The sequence below is a fragment of the Seriola aureovittata genome, chromosome 4 (genome assembly GCF_021018895.1).
Source record: "Seriola aureovittata isolate HTS-2021-v1 ecotype China chromosome 4, ASM2101889v1, whole genome shotgun sequence".
In the NCBI taxonomy this organism is placed as follows: domain Eukaryota; kingdom Metazoa; phylum Chordata; class Actinopteri; order Carangiformes; family Carangidae; genus Seriola; species Seriola aureovittata.
In genome coordinates, this window is record NC_079367.1 from 10229472 (window position 1) to 10243770 (window position 14299).

Genomic DNA, 14299 nt, shown 5'->3' on the forward strand with positions numbered 1-14299 from the left:
TGTTCCTTTATGAGTTTCAGCACAAGCTGGGCTGAGGGAGATACCATTTTATAGTCAATGTCAATAAACGGTACCGACTGAGGGTTGCCTCAGCAGTGAAAAAGCGACGACACAGAAACAAAAATCCATTTCGAAGCCTTATTTTATCATCACGGTCAGAAAGGAAAATCCATTTTGGGGACAGACCATATTATATCACAGCCCCTCGATGTGGTTAAATGTATTCATACCTGTAAATCCTCACTTGCCCAATTTTTTGTTTTGTGAATTCAGGCTTTCTTGACCCTTTGATACAAAAGCAGCTGACCGTGATTTTGTTTCAATATGTGAACACTCCCCATCTTGTCACCCCGATGTGTTTTCTTATTGCTATGTTTCCATTTTCTTTCCTTCTCCCTCTCCTTCTTCGACTCGCTCTTTTTCTTCCCCCTGTTTTCGTACACACCCAGTCAGCCTTAATCCCTCCCTGTAGAAGGGACTCTGGCCAATAAGTGAATGCAATAAACTGTATCAATTTTCTGCTATTGATTATGGATACACTATATGAGCACACAAATATGCGTGCACGGTGACAGCCGCATGCGTGTGTGCAGTGGTGCACATGCACTCACGCAAACACACATGTGTACAAGAAACACAGACCAGATGCACAACCAAATCTGGCTGTTTGAATACAGTATTTGAATGAAGAATGACGATATCAACGATTTGAATGGGAAATTTCTTTAAAAATTTTTGTGTGTATTTGTGAACTACTTTTGTATTTCCTGAAAAATGTGACCTCTGTGGGACGTGTCTCATCAAAATTGCATTTTTTTTTTTTTACTTTTTTTTTTTTTTAAATTAGTATCACACAGTTTATTCTAATGCTGTTAATCTCTCTACAAACTACATTAAAAAGGTAAATAACAGAAAGTTGTGTTCAGATTTGTGACGAAATTGGATGTAGACATGCTGGACACATTCTGACAGAGCCATAAATACAACTGAATATTTTACCTCAAATATGTTTAAAATGAAAACATTGATTACAGACTTTTAAATATGTGTATAAATTGACAGTTTTTACGCATTATATTCATTTAGGCCACTTTGAACTTGAAAAATATGCTCATTGTGGGGGGAGGGGGAGGGGGTTAAACCAAATGTCCATTATATCAAATACGTCACTTATTACTAAGGGCCACAGTGGAACAAGGTTGTGACAGAATAAGTGTCATTAGACATCAAATAAAATGAGAAACAAATCATAATCATTGGATGAAAATGTAAAATAATTAAAACTTGAAAATATAAAATCACACTTAAACCATTAAAATCAAAGCAATTAATTAAACACAGGCCCAAACAAACGTAATTTACCTGTGTTATTTCATCTGGCTCAGCATGTATGTCTGAAGGCCAGAGATGTGTCTAATGGTTTGTAGGAGAGCTTGAAGGATTTAAAACGCAATTCATGCCTCGCCCGTCTCTCTCCCTCTATCAAGGGTGTCAGCCTTTTGACAACCATATAAAATCCATTTCATGTGGGTCACAGGTGACCTCCATCCTCCCTCTCCAGTCACTTAGCTGTCTACCGGTGATTTGCCTTCTGCAATAGGTAATGAGCACTAATAAAAAAAGATGAGCCGGTGAAACTTACCATTCAAGATGCTCTGGGAAAAGATAAAAGCCAATATCCACATGCCCTGCTCCGTTCAATCCCCCCCAAGCTATGCTTTCTCTTCTCCCTCCGACCGGTGCCTCCCTGGGTTTCTCTTCTGTGCGCTTGGGGTAAGGTTAAACATTTGCCACTGTCTTGAAGCAAACCGGTCCAAGTCTCTACTTTTAATATCTCCTTCCTACTTTTTCGTTACACTGATTTTTCTTTTTTTCTTAGCCCTCTCTTTGCGCTTGGAACATAAATGAGCCTCTGTGATTGTCTTGGGGGAGAGCTGTGCTCAGACTCTCCTCCTCTGCTCCGCGTCTTGCTGCTTCTCCCTGTTATTCAAAGGGATGCTGAAGGGGTGAAGCCCAGGTGTGTGTGATGCTGAGTCAGAGCCGGGTACGAGCGGATCGTGAAACAAAAATGAATGCCCAAAGTGGATAAACTAAATCTTTAGAAAAAAAAAATGTCAGAAGCTCCGATTACCTAAATAAAAGACTGACTGACGGATCATCCTTGGGGAAAAAATTAAAATTTTACAAAATTAAAATAACTAAAAGAGCAAAGAAGCAAACAAGGGGGAGAGGGTGGTAGAATAAGAATGAAAAACAGGTTTTTTTCTGAGACTCCAAAGTCAGATCATCTTCATCGCCTCTGTGCGTCCAGCAAGAGGCGAGCAAGCGCATCTTCCCCGCTGCCGCTCTCTAATCGCACCACACTGACTCTCTGAGCATTGCACAGAATAACCCTCTCGCCTGCCCCTGCAGACGCTTTAATTCCTCATTGCCTTAAAGGAGCAGAGGCGGCTACCGGTCGGTCCTGAGGGCAAGGTAGGAGTGGAGGTGAGAATGTGAGAGCACGCGGCGAGTGGGGGCATTTGCATTAAGGAAATGAGCTGCACCTGACGCACCGAGACACCTAGGATAACATTTTTACGCACGGAGATGTGCCGGCTGAGGCAGAAAGCGCTGTCTACTGGCGTGCAGGTGCACCCAGTACAATGCGTTACATCCCACATCTGACTTGAATAAAGCCAATAGGGTATATCTCTCATGGACAAGAACATGGGAGAATTCCCCGTGGTAATGGAAATCTACAAGGACATCCAATGACGCATATTTTGTGTTCACTTAAGTGCATGGATGTGGGGAAAAAAGGTGTTTAATTGAATAACATTAATAAAATTGATTGGTTTGATAATTACATGAAAGGAAAATAGAAAGAAAAAGCAACATTTTGTCAGTGGCTGGAGAAAATAGAGGGTTAAACTAAAACATCCCCCACCCCAAAGGCAGCACACACACATACACACTCCATACCACCTCCCTCAAACCCATAATGCACCCACCACTACCACCACCACCACCACCACCCCTCCATTTTAATGCTTGCCTTGAAGTCAAGGGTGTAGCTGTAGCAGGCTGTGGAAGCCTGTGGGCCTGTCCACAGAGCCGGGTTACACAGAATGTGATATAACCAGCAGGGCAGTCTGCATCTCATTCTCTATCCCACATGACAGAATATACTGAAAGTGAAATCCTGTTTATTCACTCCAGGATACTCATTTTCTCTCCTTATACCAGAAATGAGGAAAGGAGCGTCACAATTTTGAATGTGTGCAAAGGAAAATAAATATAAAATACTGAAATCCTAATATATGGTGTGTGTGTGTGTGTGTGTGTGTGTGTGTGTGTGTGTGTGTGTGTGTGTGTGTGTGTGTGTGTGTTCTGCCACTGTTTTTTCCATTGTGTGTCTGTTTGTCAAAGAGAGCTACTTAGTCTACGATCTTTGTGTGTAAATTTGGGAAAAATGAAGGCAGGCTTCTGTAATACGCAGAGATGTTTTAATCAGCCCATGCTCCTGTTGTCCAGTTTTCTTACAGTGCGTGTTTGTCTACAGTATCTGTCCACTTGTGTGCCTGTTTCCCCTACAGTGGTCACTCCAGTGCAGCAGACGAACACGAACACTGCTCTGCATTTGCTTAACTCCAGAACACAGTGTTCTAGCTTCCCCTTGAAACTGTATAGCTCTGCTTTTATTTATTTATCTATTTTTTTACTTCTGTTTGATTTATATGAAATACTTCTTCCATTACTGTTGTCCTCTTTCTGAACTATTGTTACGCCAAAATTTAAGTTTAATTGAGTAAGAGTATCATTAGACTTACTTTTCCCCCTAAGCTGTAAGATAAACCCAAACAAGTTGAAGTCTCTGTGGCACCGTGGAGAAAACATGGGTGAATCAGGGCAGTGGGTCAGAGATCCTGCCTGTCATTTAGAGTGGATTAGGAGCGCTGTGCTGGTGTTTCAGCTCGGGATTCTTGGCATGGACGAGCAAGTTAGTTGATTAGCGGAGGCTGACTGTGAGATATGATCATTTAAGAGGGAGAATACAATACCAGCCTGGCTGCAAAGGTATCAGACCTTTGTTTTGCCTCACAAGATACAAATTCTGCTGCTCAGCACTGCTGTGTGGCACTTGTATACGCTGTACATTTACATTATGAAAGGGTTTGCTTCCAAAAGGGAAAGTGCCTTGCTCAAGGGCACCTCTGAATTTTTCATTTACCTCCTCTGTAAAGTTCAAGGACTACACATGTGTATGATGCCACAGACAGAGCCTACACATGCCCTGCAACCAGACCAGTACTTTGTGTAATTTTCCTTGGTTCAGCCTTCAGCAATGTTAAATGGTAAAAGTTTTTTTGTCACTGAAGGTGACATTAGCAGCCTGCAAAGACAAACAAAAAGAGGGCGAAAAAAAATGATCCCACTGTGGGTTCAAGGGACTGGGAGGAGGGGATCCGTGGAATTAGAGGGTGCCATCTGACATTTTAGGGGAAATGAGGCATTGGTATAATCTGGCTCAGCAAACAGGATTTTATGAGAAGCTGAAATTAAAAATGTGGGGAAAGAAATGGAATAAATAAAGTAATGCAAATCAAAAGGTTATATTTGTTTACGTGGGATGAGAAAACTTAATGCTGACACAGATGGAACAATCAAGCCCAGTGTCATTTAAGCAGAGAAGAGGAGGGATGATTCTCTCCACCCCAGAACATAGGCCAGAGTGACGTTTGCAGCGGGGGCCACATATTGTGTATACAGTATATACACGGTCACGCTACTGTACACACACGTGCGCACGCACACACTCCATACGTGGGAGTTTCCCAGTGTAAGCACAGTTTCACAATGTGTGTTTGACAGCAAACAAACACACATGGTAACATCAACACTGACCAAATGACCTTACAACGACCCAATGACAGCAGGTGTGTGCGTGAGATCATTTCTGTCATATTAATTTGTAGGTTGAGAAAAATCAATATAATTGGGCTTCAGTAAGCACAGTGCTTTATGTGAAGCATGTTTGATCCCAACAATATAGTGTCTAATATTTGGATGGTGAGGGTTAATTGCCCTTTCACCTTAAAAACTGTAATTAAAAAATAATTGCCTCCTTCTCCATATTCAAAAATACCCAACTCTCTGAAGGAAGCTTTTAATACCACATGCACTGAGGTACAATCTAATACACGTGTGGGGATGCCGGAGACAACAACTCAGTTATAACAGCACAGCTCAATAACAGAGAGAGCTCAGCTGTAAATTTGGTGATATACAAAGATCACATTTAGCTGAGCGTGGAGATACAAACAGATCAAGTGTTTCTTATGGTCGCACACGGGCTCTTGCATCCTTGTGGAAAACAGGTGCTAGTGTTTATCTCTTACACCACACAGACAGCTGTACAACTGAACAGGCTACTTGGGATGTGAAAGACAATACTTTGATTTTCGCTCTAAAGACAAGAGCCATGACCTTGTGACCAAATGGGCTGATGTATTCAGTAGGAAGCATGTCGGCATGCAGAGGAGGCACATGCTTTTTCTCACTGCAAAAGCAACATTAACTTCCTTACAGGGCTGATGTCAATTATTTTCAGTTACATACTGAAGTCAAAGTTCAAGCTCCCAATGTTTCCCAAAGTGAAATATCATGGTGCCGCTCATCTTATTCACAGCATAGTTTGTCCTTATGGTTTTGTATAACAACAGATACATAAGACATCCATATGTGGATGAAAATATTTAGATATGTAACATGATTTTAAGAGAGAACTACATGAACCAAGTAACATTACTAAGCCCCTCTGTAGTCGTGTTTTGAATACGAGCAGAGGGGATTTTTGGTGGATTTACTGTGAGAGTGGGGGGAGGACGAGGGTGTAGTTCATTTTAGCCCCCCAGCATGATGCCTAAACAGTGGTAAGTGAACATGACAATGAGGCCCGCAGACAGTCCTGGCCTTGCTGTGTGGCCATGCATGTGTGTCTGTGTCTGTGTGTGTGTGTATGCGTGTGCGCTTGCATGTCCCACCATGTCTGTGTGTGCATACAAGGAAGGAAGTAGAGCACATATGAGACAACTCATGAACACTGCTTACCCAAGGTCGTGACTCCTCAGATTGTTATACTCACATTGGCTTGGGATGTGTGCTCGGTGCTATTCATTTTAACTGCCAACTTCATCATGGATGATAAAATACGATTAGAGATATTAATAAAAGTAGAGGCAGCGGTTACACCAGTGGAGGTTATATTATTTCAATTTATTAGCAATGTAAGATCTATAATGTGTGTTGTCTGAATGTTAAATCAGTCTGTGTAAAAGTTATTGATGACTGTAGGTGAATTATAGCACATTTATAAATCCAAGAGAAAGTCGTGATCTTATGAATTTATTTCTTTTAAAATATATGCGAGAGCAAAGGGGAAGATGTAGGCAGATGGGAGCAGATAAGTTAAAGATTTCAAAGCAGCTGTGCAAAAGAAGCTGAAACTCAATATGAAGTAAAATGGCATACTGAGCCCATAGTGTTGAGATTTTTCACTATTCAAGTTCAAGAGCTGCAAACCAGTATCAGCAAGGTTTCTTCAATCAGTGTATCAGTGTTCTATCAGATGTATAATTTATGGATAGGACCTTATTTGCCCTGGCACTGCATATTTAGTTGAGATATTTATTTCCAAGATCATACCTACAAGTGCACTCTTCAAAATTTTTAACAATTGCAGAAAAAGACAAAAACGAAGCACAAAAATGACATATTAGTTAGTCGGTACATGAATAATGTTCAATGCTTGAATTCACCAGTTGTGAAGTTGTGTACAACAGCTACAGTGCTTTCCAGGGGACTACTTCCTTTGTTTACTGTCAACTGGACTCAAACTCAAGTGTTGGGGGTGATTTCTGAAACTTTGAGAAAGCTCCAGGAAGCCCACACTCCTCAGCGCAACTCAATCAACTCAGCATTGTTTTTACTGGAGTGTGCATGCCCAAATCTCAACAATGAGGTGATGAGGAAGTTGTTATCATGACAAAAAGTCATAATGGACAAAAATATGAGAGTAAGAATTAGTTTGGCAAAAATGGAAATTCTCTTACAATGTTTCTTGGGAATTAATGTTGATTTAACATAAGTAAAAATGTGTAAAACACTGCTGCCACAGCATCTCCACCATACACTCCATCATGTCCTGCCCAGCTAATGAATTGAGATCAGTAACAATAGTCAGTGTGCTTCAGTGGTCATATTGATTGCATCATAAGTTAAATCAAATCAAGTGCTTCTTTTGATTTATTGAAACATACTTCTACTGTGGTCAAGTCTGCATGTAATCCCTGTAATAACCATTGTCAATGCAAATGCATATTAATAATGATAGGAAGATGGAGCACATTCTCCTTCAGTTATGTCTCCTCTTCCACCTTCTTCTCTGCAGGGCACTCACACACACCACACACGTTAACGCACAGAGAACCCCCCCCCCCCCCCCCGCCCCTCCTTGTCCCTCTGGCCAACCCTGTCCCTGGCGTGTGTGCAGACAGGCTGGGTAATCCCTCAGGATGGGGCCTCTTGTTTTGACAACTCCTGTGAAGCCCAGTGTCTCTTACAACAAAACACAGACTGGCCTATCATCAGCAAAATGTCAGCCCTCGGCACACTCCTTCGTCACCCAAAGGAGGATCAGGTTGCCTTTACACTATGCGACCCATTAACTCAGAATAGAAACATTCTCAGAGCCAGTATAATGATCCCCTTTGTTTTCAAAAGACAATGACACTGATAGGAGACAAGCCGGACTCGTGGCTCCTGATAGAAGTCTGTATAAGGTTACATGTTACCAGGGCCAGGGTGATGTGACTCCTACACAGAGTTCAGGGTGGTGTACTCTTACCCTCTACTGGTCCCTGTGGGATGGAAAGACACCTGCAGGTCAATCAGCATCAGGACACATGCACGCTCTTTAAATTAGGACTGCTATAACTTGGGAATGTGCCAACTGTGTCAAAGACATCAGGGTTTAAGAAGTTGACATTTCAAAGGGACTAATGAAAAATACTGAAGAGTAGATTTGTTTCTGTCGAGGTCAGCCGAAAAACAAAAGGACAAAGGGTTAGTTGTTTCAAGGGTCGAGGGCCACCCACATCAAACATGCACTCAAGGTTAGATAGCTTGGATAAAATATTTAAATGCTTTATAATTTGATTCCATATTTCACAGACAATGAAAATTTAACGTTGTGACTTCAGATGTTTCCAGGATAGGATACAATTTTCTTAAATTTCTTAATTTAGCCAGTTAGCACTCCCTCAGGTTATGTCATCCGTCTCTCGTAGGTCGCTTTGGAGGAAAGCTTCTGCCAAATGAGTAAATGTGAATGTAAATAGTTCAGCTTCATTTATCATGTCAAATCAAATTTATCAAATATATGCCTTAATTTTCTTGCAAAAGTTAGATAAGAGCATCAATACCACTCTCATAAATGTAAATATGAAGCTACCACTAGCAGCTGGTTGGCTTAGCTTAGTTTAGCTTAGCTTAGTTTACGGAATAAAGTTTCACATTTTGGGAAACATTTTCCAGTCTTGATGCTAAACTAAGCTAACTGGCTGCTGGGTGTAGCTTCAATGGTATTGATGCTCTCATCTAACTATCTGTTTTATCAAACTGTTCCTTTATTTTCTTTCTCTATATTATTCATTCTACTCATGATCCTAACTTAAATAACTATCAACAGATATGACAGGATCTCAGAGGTAAGACATTCCTGTCATACAGACCCACATTTTATGAATACTGTGTTAACCAAAAAGACTTATGCAGAATGGACCACAGCACATGCACTACAGTAACCTTTTCCCATCTCCCTCTCAATTCATGATACCAACACCCCAGCCGGCTACAGCAACCCCAGCCAGTTTCCCATTGGTTAGCCCCAAGGCACAGAGGAGCATATCTGTAGCCAACCTTGACGTGCTAAACTAGGACGCTGAAGGGGACAGAAATGGGAGGAGAGAGGAGGAGAGGCAGGGGAGCGAGCAAACGGAGGAGAGAGGGGGGAGAAAAAAAACATAATGAAAGGCTGCTGGAGGAGTGGCAGAAATAAGGAAGTGAGGATGGAGAGCTGGGAGGGTGATGGAAAAGAAGGGATAGAGAAAGGAGCAGTAGAGAGGAAAGGGAGAGAAGGTGGAGAGTGTAAGTAAAGGGAGGGAGAGAATAGGGTGGGTTTTGGTGATTTGTACTCTGGCTGCATATGCGCCTGGTCTCCATCTCCTCCATTCTCTGCTTGAAAACTGGAAAAATCAATACACCCACAGTCTAGTGTATCCCCACATGAACTGGATCATTAAAAATATATAATCAAACACCCCACCATCATTTTTCATCACTATTACAATCATCACGTATCTGAACAGGCGCGGATATCGGTATATCACCAACGTGGCTGTAACAATGTAATAACCCAATCAATGGCCTTCTAATTATTTCAGTGCCTCAGTTAATCGTCCAGTTAAAGCAGTCTTTCAGCCTTGACTCTCAGAATGGCACATGGAGACAGGCTGCTTGTTAACAAATGCACACAGCAGAACCGAAGCAGGGCTGTTGTAATAAGAATATCTGACTTCTCAGCTTCACAACTCAATCCAACTCAGGGTCGCAGTGTTGCCTAGTAACGATGGCACACTACTGACCTTATCTATGTGGTCATAAAAATGTATGAAGAAGCCCCCCCTCCTCGCCTCTCAGCCTCCTCCCCCCCTGCCTTCGTTCAGTCCTTCGTACAACCACACTACCACCCTCACAGCCCTTATCTCCCCCTCTCTGAGTAGCATCTACCCAGGGGGCAAGCACCCTCCATGCTCTCCTACCCCTGCCAGGGCAGCACTGCAGTGGGTGTTATCTGCCCGGGAGCTCACCTCTCTCTTTTTTTATAGGGGAGGGGGGACATGTACAAACTTGAACCTTCTGCAAAAACACAATGCACTTGTGTGCACTGTACACACACGCAGAGCACAACAGATACAGCGCTGGTGGGCGGGTAGTGGGAGGTTGGAAGGATGCAGATTGCATGCTATGAAACTGATAGATAGCTGTAAGAACAGAGGGACACAGTCAAGCGCAAAGGAGACTCAATACCACACCGCAAGGTGAGTCGGTGCACCAGCCTTCATGAGAATATTACTTCAGAGTGGAATTTGTGCTCTGCCAGCTGTGTGAGAAAAGAAACGTGGCAGAGTGTGAGAAAAATTTCCTTGTTTGAATGAGAAAATAACAGAAATACTTAGGCTTACCCCTGCAATGACATTCACAAATATGATGTGTTTGTGAAAGCGATTTGCTTGTGAGAGATGAATAGTATCTGATCTCTATCCACTCATGACTCCTAACAGCCAGGTTCACCCTTTCTAATTGGCTATCACCTTGGAGATGCCCATCCTGATGAGGAAACAAACTCCAGGTGTTGCACCTGATATAACCTCTGGGAGTCACAGGGGGAGGGTGACACACACTGTATACACACTCACACCTGCTCCATCTGTCTGCTCTACAGTTAACACCATCAGGCCATAATATGCCAAGAATCACCCAGCAAATTCAAAACAAAAAACTGCCTCCAACTCATCTATTCAACTCTGGAGTGGAAAACCAGAACCAGAGCAAGGAAATTATTTGGTTTGGGTATAAAAAAAAACATATGAAAATTGGTTACTTAAATGTATCTCTTCTTATGTTTAAGGAAATTTCTAACAAATTCCAATACACAACATCTACTGTGTGATCTCACCTACGAGAGATAATACCGTATCTCTGCACGGATTCGGATGGATTTTCACAGGTTGAAAGTAAAAGCACAAAATTTGATGTGGGTCTTGGAGTAAATAATAAGAAACACTTCATTAAAATGGTTCCAGCACAGAGCAGCACCCTAACTGTGCTGACAAAAAGCATCTCAATAATGAGGATGGCCACAGCCTGCCACCGCTCTCCTGCTCAGGCTACTACAGCAACATCTGCTCTGTGGCACCCAACGCATCAGGTGGGATCTGTGGTGTTTGAACAAACACAGAAGGCAAATGTGTGTGTATGTAAGCGTTCTAATAAGACTGGCGAGGGTATGAGTAGTGCCTTGAGGCGAGGAGCGGCAGGGGTGGCAGGGTTCCTGACTCCCACCACGGCCTGTTTAGATGCTAGCCTCTATGACTCAGCTACGTGTCACTAATGCTTTTCCTATGAATGAACAAACAGACACAGATACACTGGAGAGAGGCAAAGCTAGCACCACGGGGGGAGGGGGGGGGTAGTAAGTGTGAATAGCCTGTGAGACTAGCATGAGCCATACTTAGTCATACTCCTGCGTGTCTGAGCAGTGAGAGTTGCCATACAGTAACAAGTAGCTGATCTAAAAAAAAACTAAATAAATCAAGACCAGCTGTCTTTTATATGGCTGGAAACATACAGTGTGGTACCAGTGAATGAGCAGTGATATACCCACGCACCTGTTGTCTGGCTCGTCCCTCTCATCTTATCCAGGCTCTCCTCATTTGGGCTGCTCTCCTGCAGTAGCAGCTGTGAATATGTACACCTTGTTAGGAGGTTGACAGATCTGGCAGAGGGAGAGACAGGGAAGTAGCTTGTTATGGAGAGCAGGCAAACTATATGTCAATCCCTGCTATGCTGAGAGAAAACTGACAAAGAATAAACATGAGATCTTCTTTTTTTTTTTTTTTTAAATCATTTTCCTCTCAGTGTGAATGAATTTATGAAGCAAGCAGCATTATATTAATTTAAATAATTGAATGTACTGAGCGAATAGCTAATTGACACCAGCCACTCTGCTAATAGAACAGTATGGTAGAGTGGATATCAAAATGAGATTTGCCTCAGAAACATGTGGCCGGCCTGATCATTATGACCTGCACCACTGTAATCCCCATTTGCCGCTCATCCAGCTCTGTGATGCCTGTGCTGTAATTACACTGCATCCGATATCACAGGGAAATGCTAACAGATTCAGCAAATCTCTGATCAGCATTATAGACTTACAGTGATTGGGCTGTCTGTGGGGCTGCTTATCACAGCCCTGTGTGACGCTAAAAAAGGGTAAAAGCTGGGGTCACTCAACAGGCAATAGCCCTAATTCAAGCCTGCATAACACACTGTTTGTTTCTATGGTTAACCTAGCTAATGTTTGAATAAAAACACTCAATCCTAAATGGAAGGTTGTGTTATGTATATTCTGGAGATATAATGGGGACACATTTATTTGATTCAAATAAATTTTCTTTTGTTCTCATTTCATTTAAGTTTGCAAAATATTTATTAGTTTATTAAATTCTTTTTGTCTTATTTTGTTAGTACTGGGGATCTCTGGTCTTTTTTCTCCCAGCTGTACAGATCAATCAGTCGATAGACACACAATTAATCGCAAACAGATGTTATAATGTATTACTCACTTTAATTAATCAAGAAAAAATACTATATCATTGTAAATTGAAGATTGTTTGGTGTTGAACTGTTGGTTCAGACAAAATAAGACATTTAAAAACATCACATTGGGCTCTGAGACATTATGATGGACATATTCAATATTTCATAACATTTCATAGACTAAATATTTAAGCAGTGAATAAAAACAAATCGACACATTAATCAATAATGAAAATCATCATTAGTTGCAGCCCTGGTCGGCAGGTTTGTCAGCCTGCTAGTTGTAAAAAGAATTATCCAAAAATGATCAAGATACAAGGTGACTTTTTCATTACTGGAGTTTTTCTTGGTGTCTTTTGTGAAATAAAAAAAATAGACATCTGCTTTTACAATTGTCTTTTACAATTAAATACATTTTGGCACAATATTGTGTTAATTAATATGTGCTGTTCTTATTTCTTTATCAAAACAAAAACAGATATTGGATCAGGCTCTACAAATTCACTTAGCAGCTTCGAAATCAGCGAACATTGCTGGTGTTAAATCACACAAACCAGCTCTAACCAATACATGTAATGAGCGACCACAAAGCAGAAATCCTAACGATCCAGAGCTTATATCTGTGATGTAGGTGGAGGTGTGTGTTTTGTTAAGGCAAAGGAGGAGTGGGTGCATATGAAATAATGTGGAGCGTTCTCCTCCTCTCTCATCAGCTGTAATGATCAGAGCTGTGAGGATTAAGTACCAATGTCCCAGTAAAGGAGCTTTGCACTGCCAAATGTAGGACCACTGGCTCTCCTAAACTGCCTAATTTGCTCACACACAGATGATGCTACAGCACCATCAGATTGGATTAAAAGCACAGGAATGGTGTAGAGTGCCTTGCTGTGGCTAACAGTGGCACTGCAGGGGGAAGCTGTATGGACACACTGAGAAACACTGAGTCAAGAGATACAACACAAGCACAATATTGAAATATAACCATCACAAATGCTGCAGAAGTAACAGAAGGTCATTCAGGGGCAATTGTGGCATTATTCACATTTCTTGGACAAATCAGTTTGGGTCAACTACAGTCAACAATAACCCTTTGTTTTATGAAAATTGATTATAATCACTAATTAAAATTTGTGACTGAGTTAACTTCTAAGATGCTGTTACATTAACTTTGTTTGATCTATCTGATGATTACTATTTGCCTGATAAAAAGAAAAACATTTAATCGGTTGATTATCTGTTACTATTATTCATAATACATTTGCAGCTGTCTGTGTCCTGGAAGAAAACAAACATATGTGATCAACTTCTGTACGACAACTTAACAGGTCTCGAATTGCTGTATCTTTACAAGAATTTTATTGGTGGTAAAATATAAGGTCATGAGCCAACAAAAAGTAGAGAGACCCTATAACCCAAGGAGGTATAACACACATGATCAACCCCTGGATTCCCAGTGTTTCATGGGTAGTAACAGACAAGTAAACGAGGCATTCCTGCTTCCCCCTGTTTTTATACTCTCAGGCCAAGGAAGTGTCTCAAAGTCACAGGGAAGAAAAAACAGGAATTGTGCTTAAATGGGTCATTCACAAGACCCAGTGCATGACAAGCAATACACCGGAAAGATGAATTTTAGTGGTCACACTCTGTCCCCACATTATTCAGGTTATTGTAACTATAGTGATTAACTTCAATGAGAGGGGGGAGGAAAGGGAGATGGGATGAACATGTGATGGTGTAACTGTGGACTCATGAGGAATTCAGAGTGAGACAGTGGTTGTCTCTGTGTGAAATAGGCAGCATGGAGAAGGCCTGTGACATTGATCTCGCCTTACTACTGGGATCTACTTCCTCTTTCTCTGTACTGTCACTGTGGCAA

The 14299-nt window shown here is 41.6% G+C and overlaps 1 protein-coding gene across 2 annotated transcripts in view; it reads right to left on the reverse strand.

The window, feature by feature from the left end:
• dscamb (Down syndrome cell adhesion molecule b) overlaps positions 1-2542 on the reverse strand; it is a 114893-nt gene extending 112351 nt beyond the window's left edge. The window contains exon 1 of one of the 2 annotated variants that reach the window (XM_056373371.1): positions 1643-2542. In XM_056373371.1, coding sequence (XP_056229346.1) covers positions 1643-1685 — 43 coding nt within the window. In that variant the 5' untranslated portion in view covers positions 1686-2542. The remainder of the gene's footprint in view (positions 1-1642) is intronic. The other variant, XM_056373372.1, reaches the window with a different exon arrangement.
• Positions 2543-14299: the final 11757 nt, after the last annotated feature.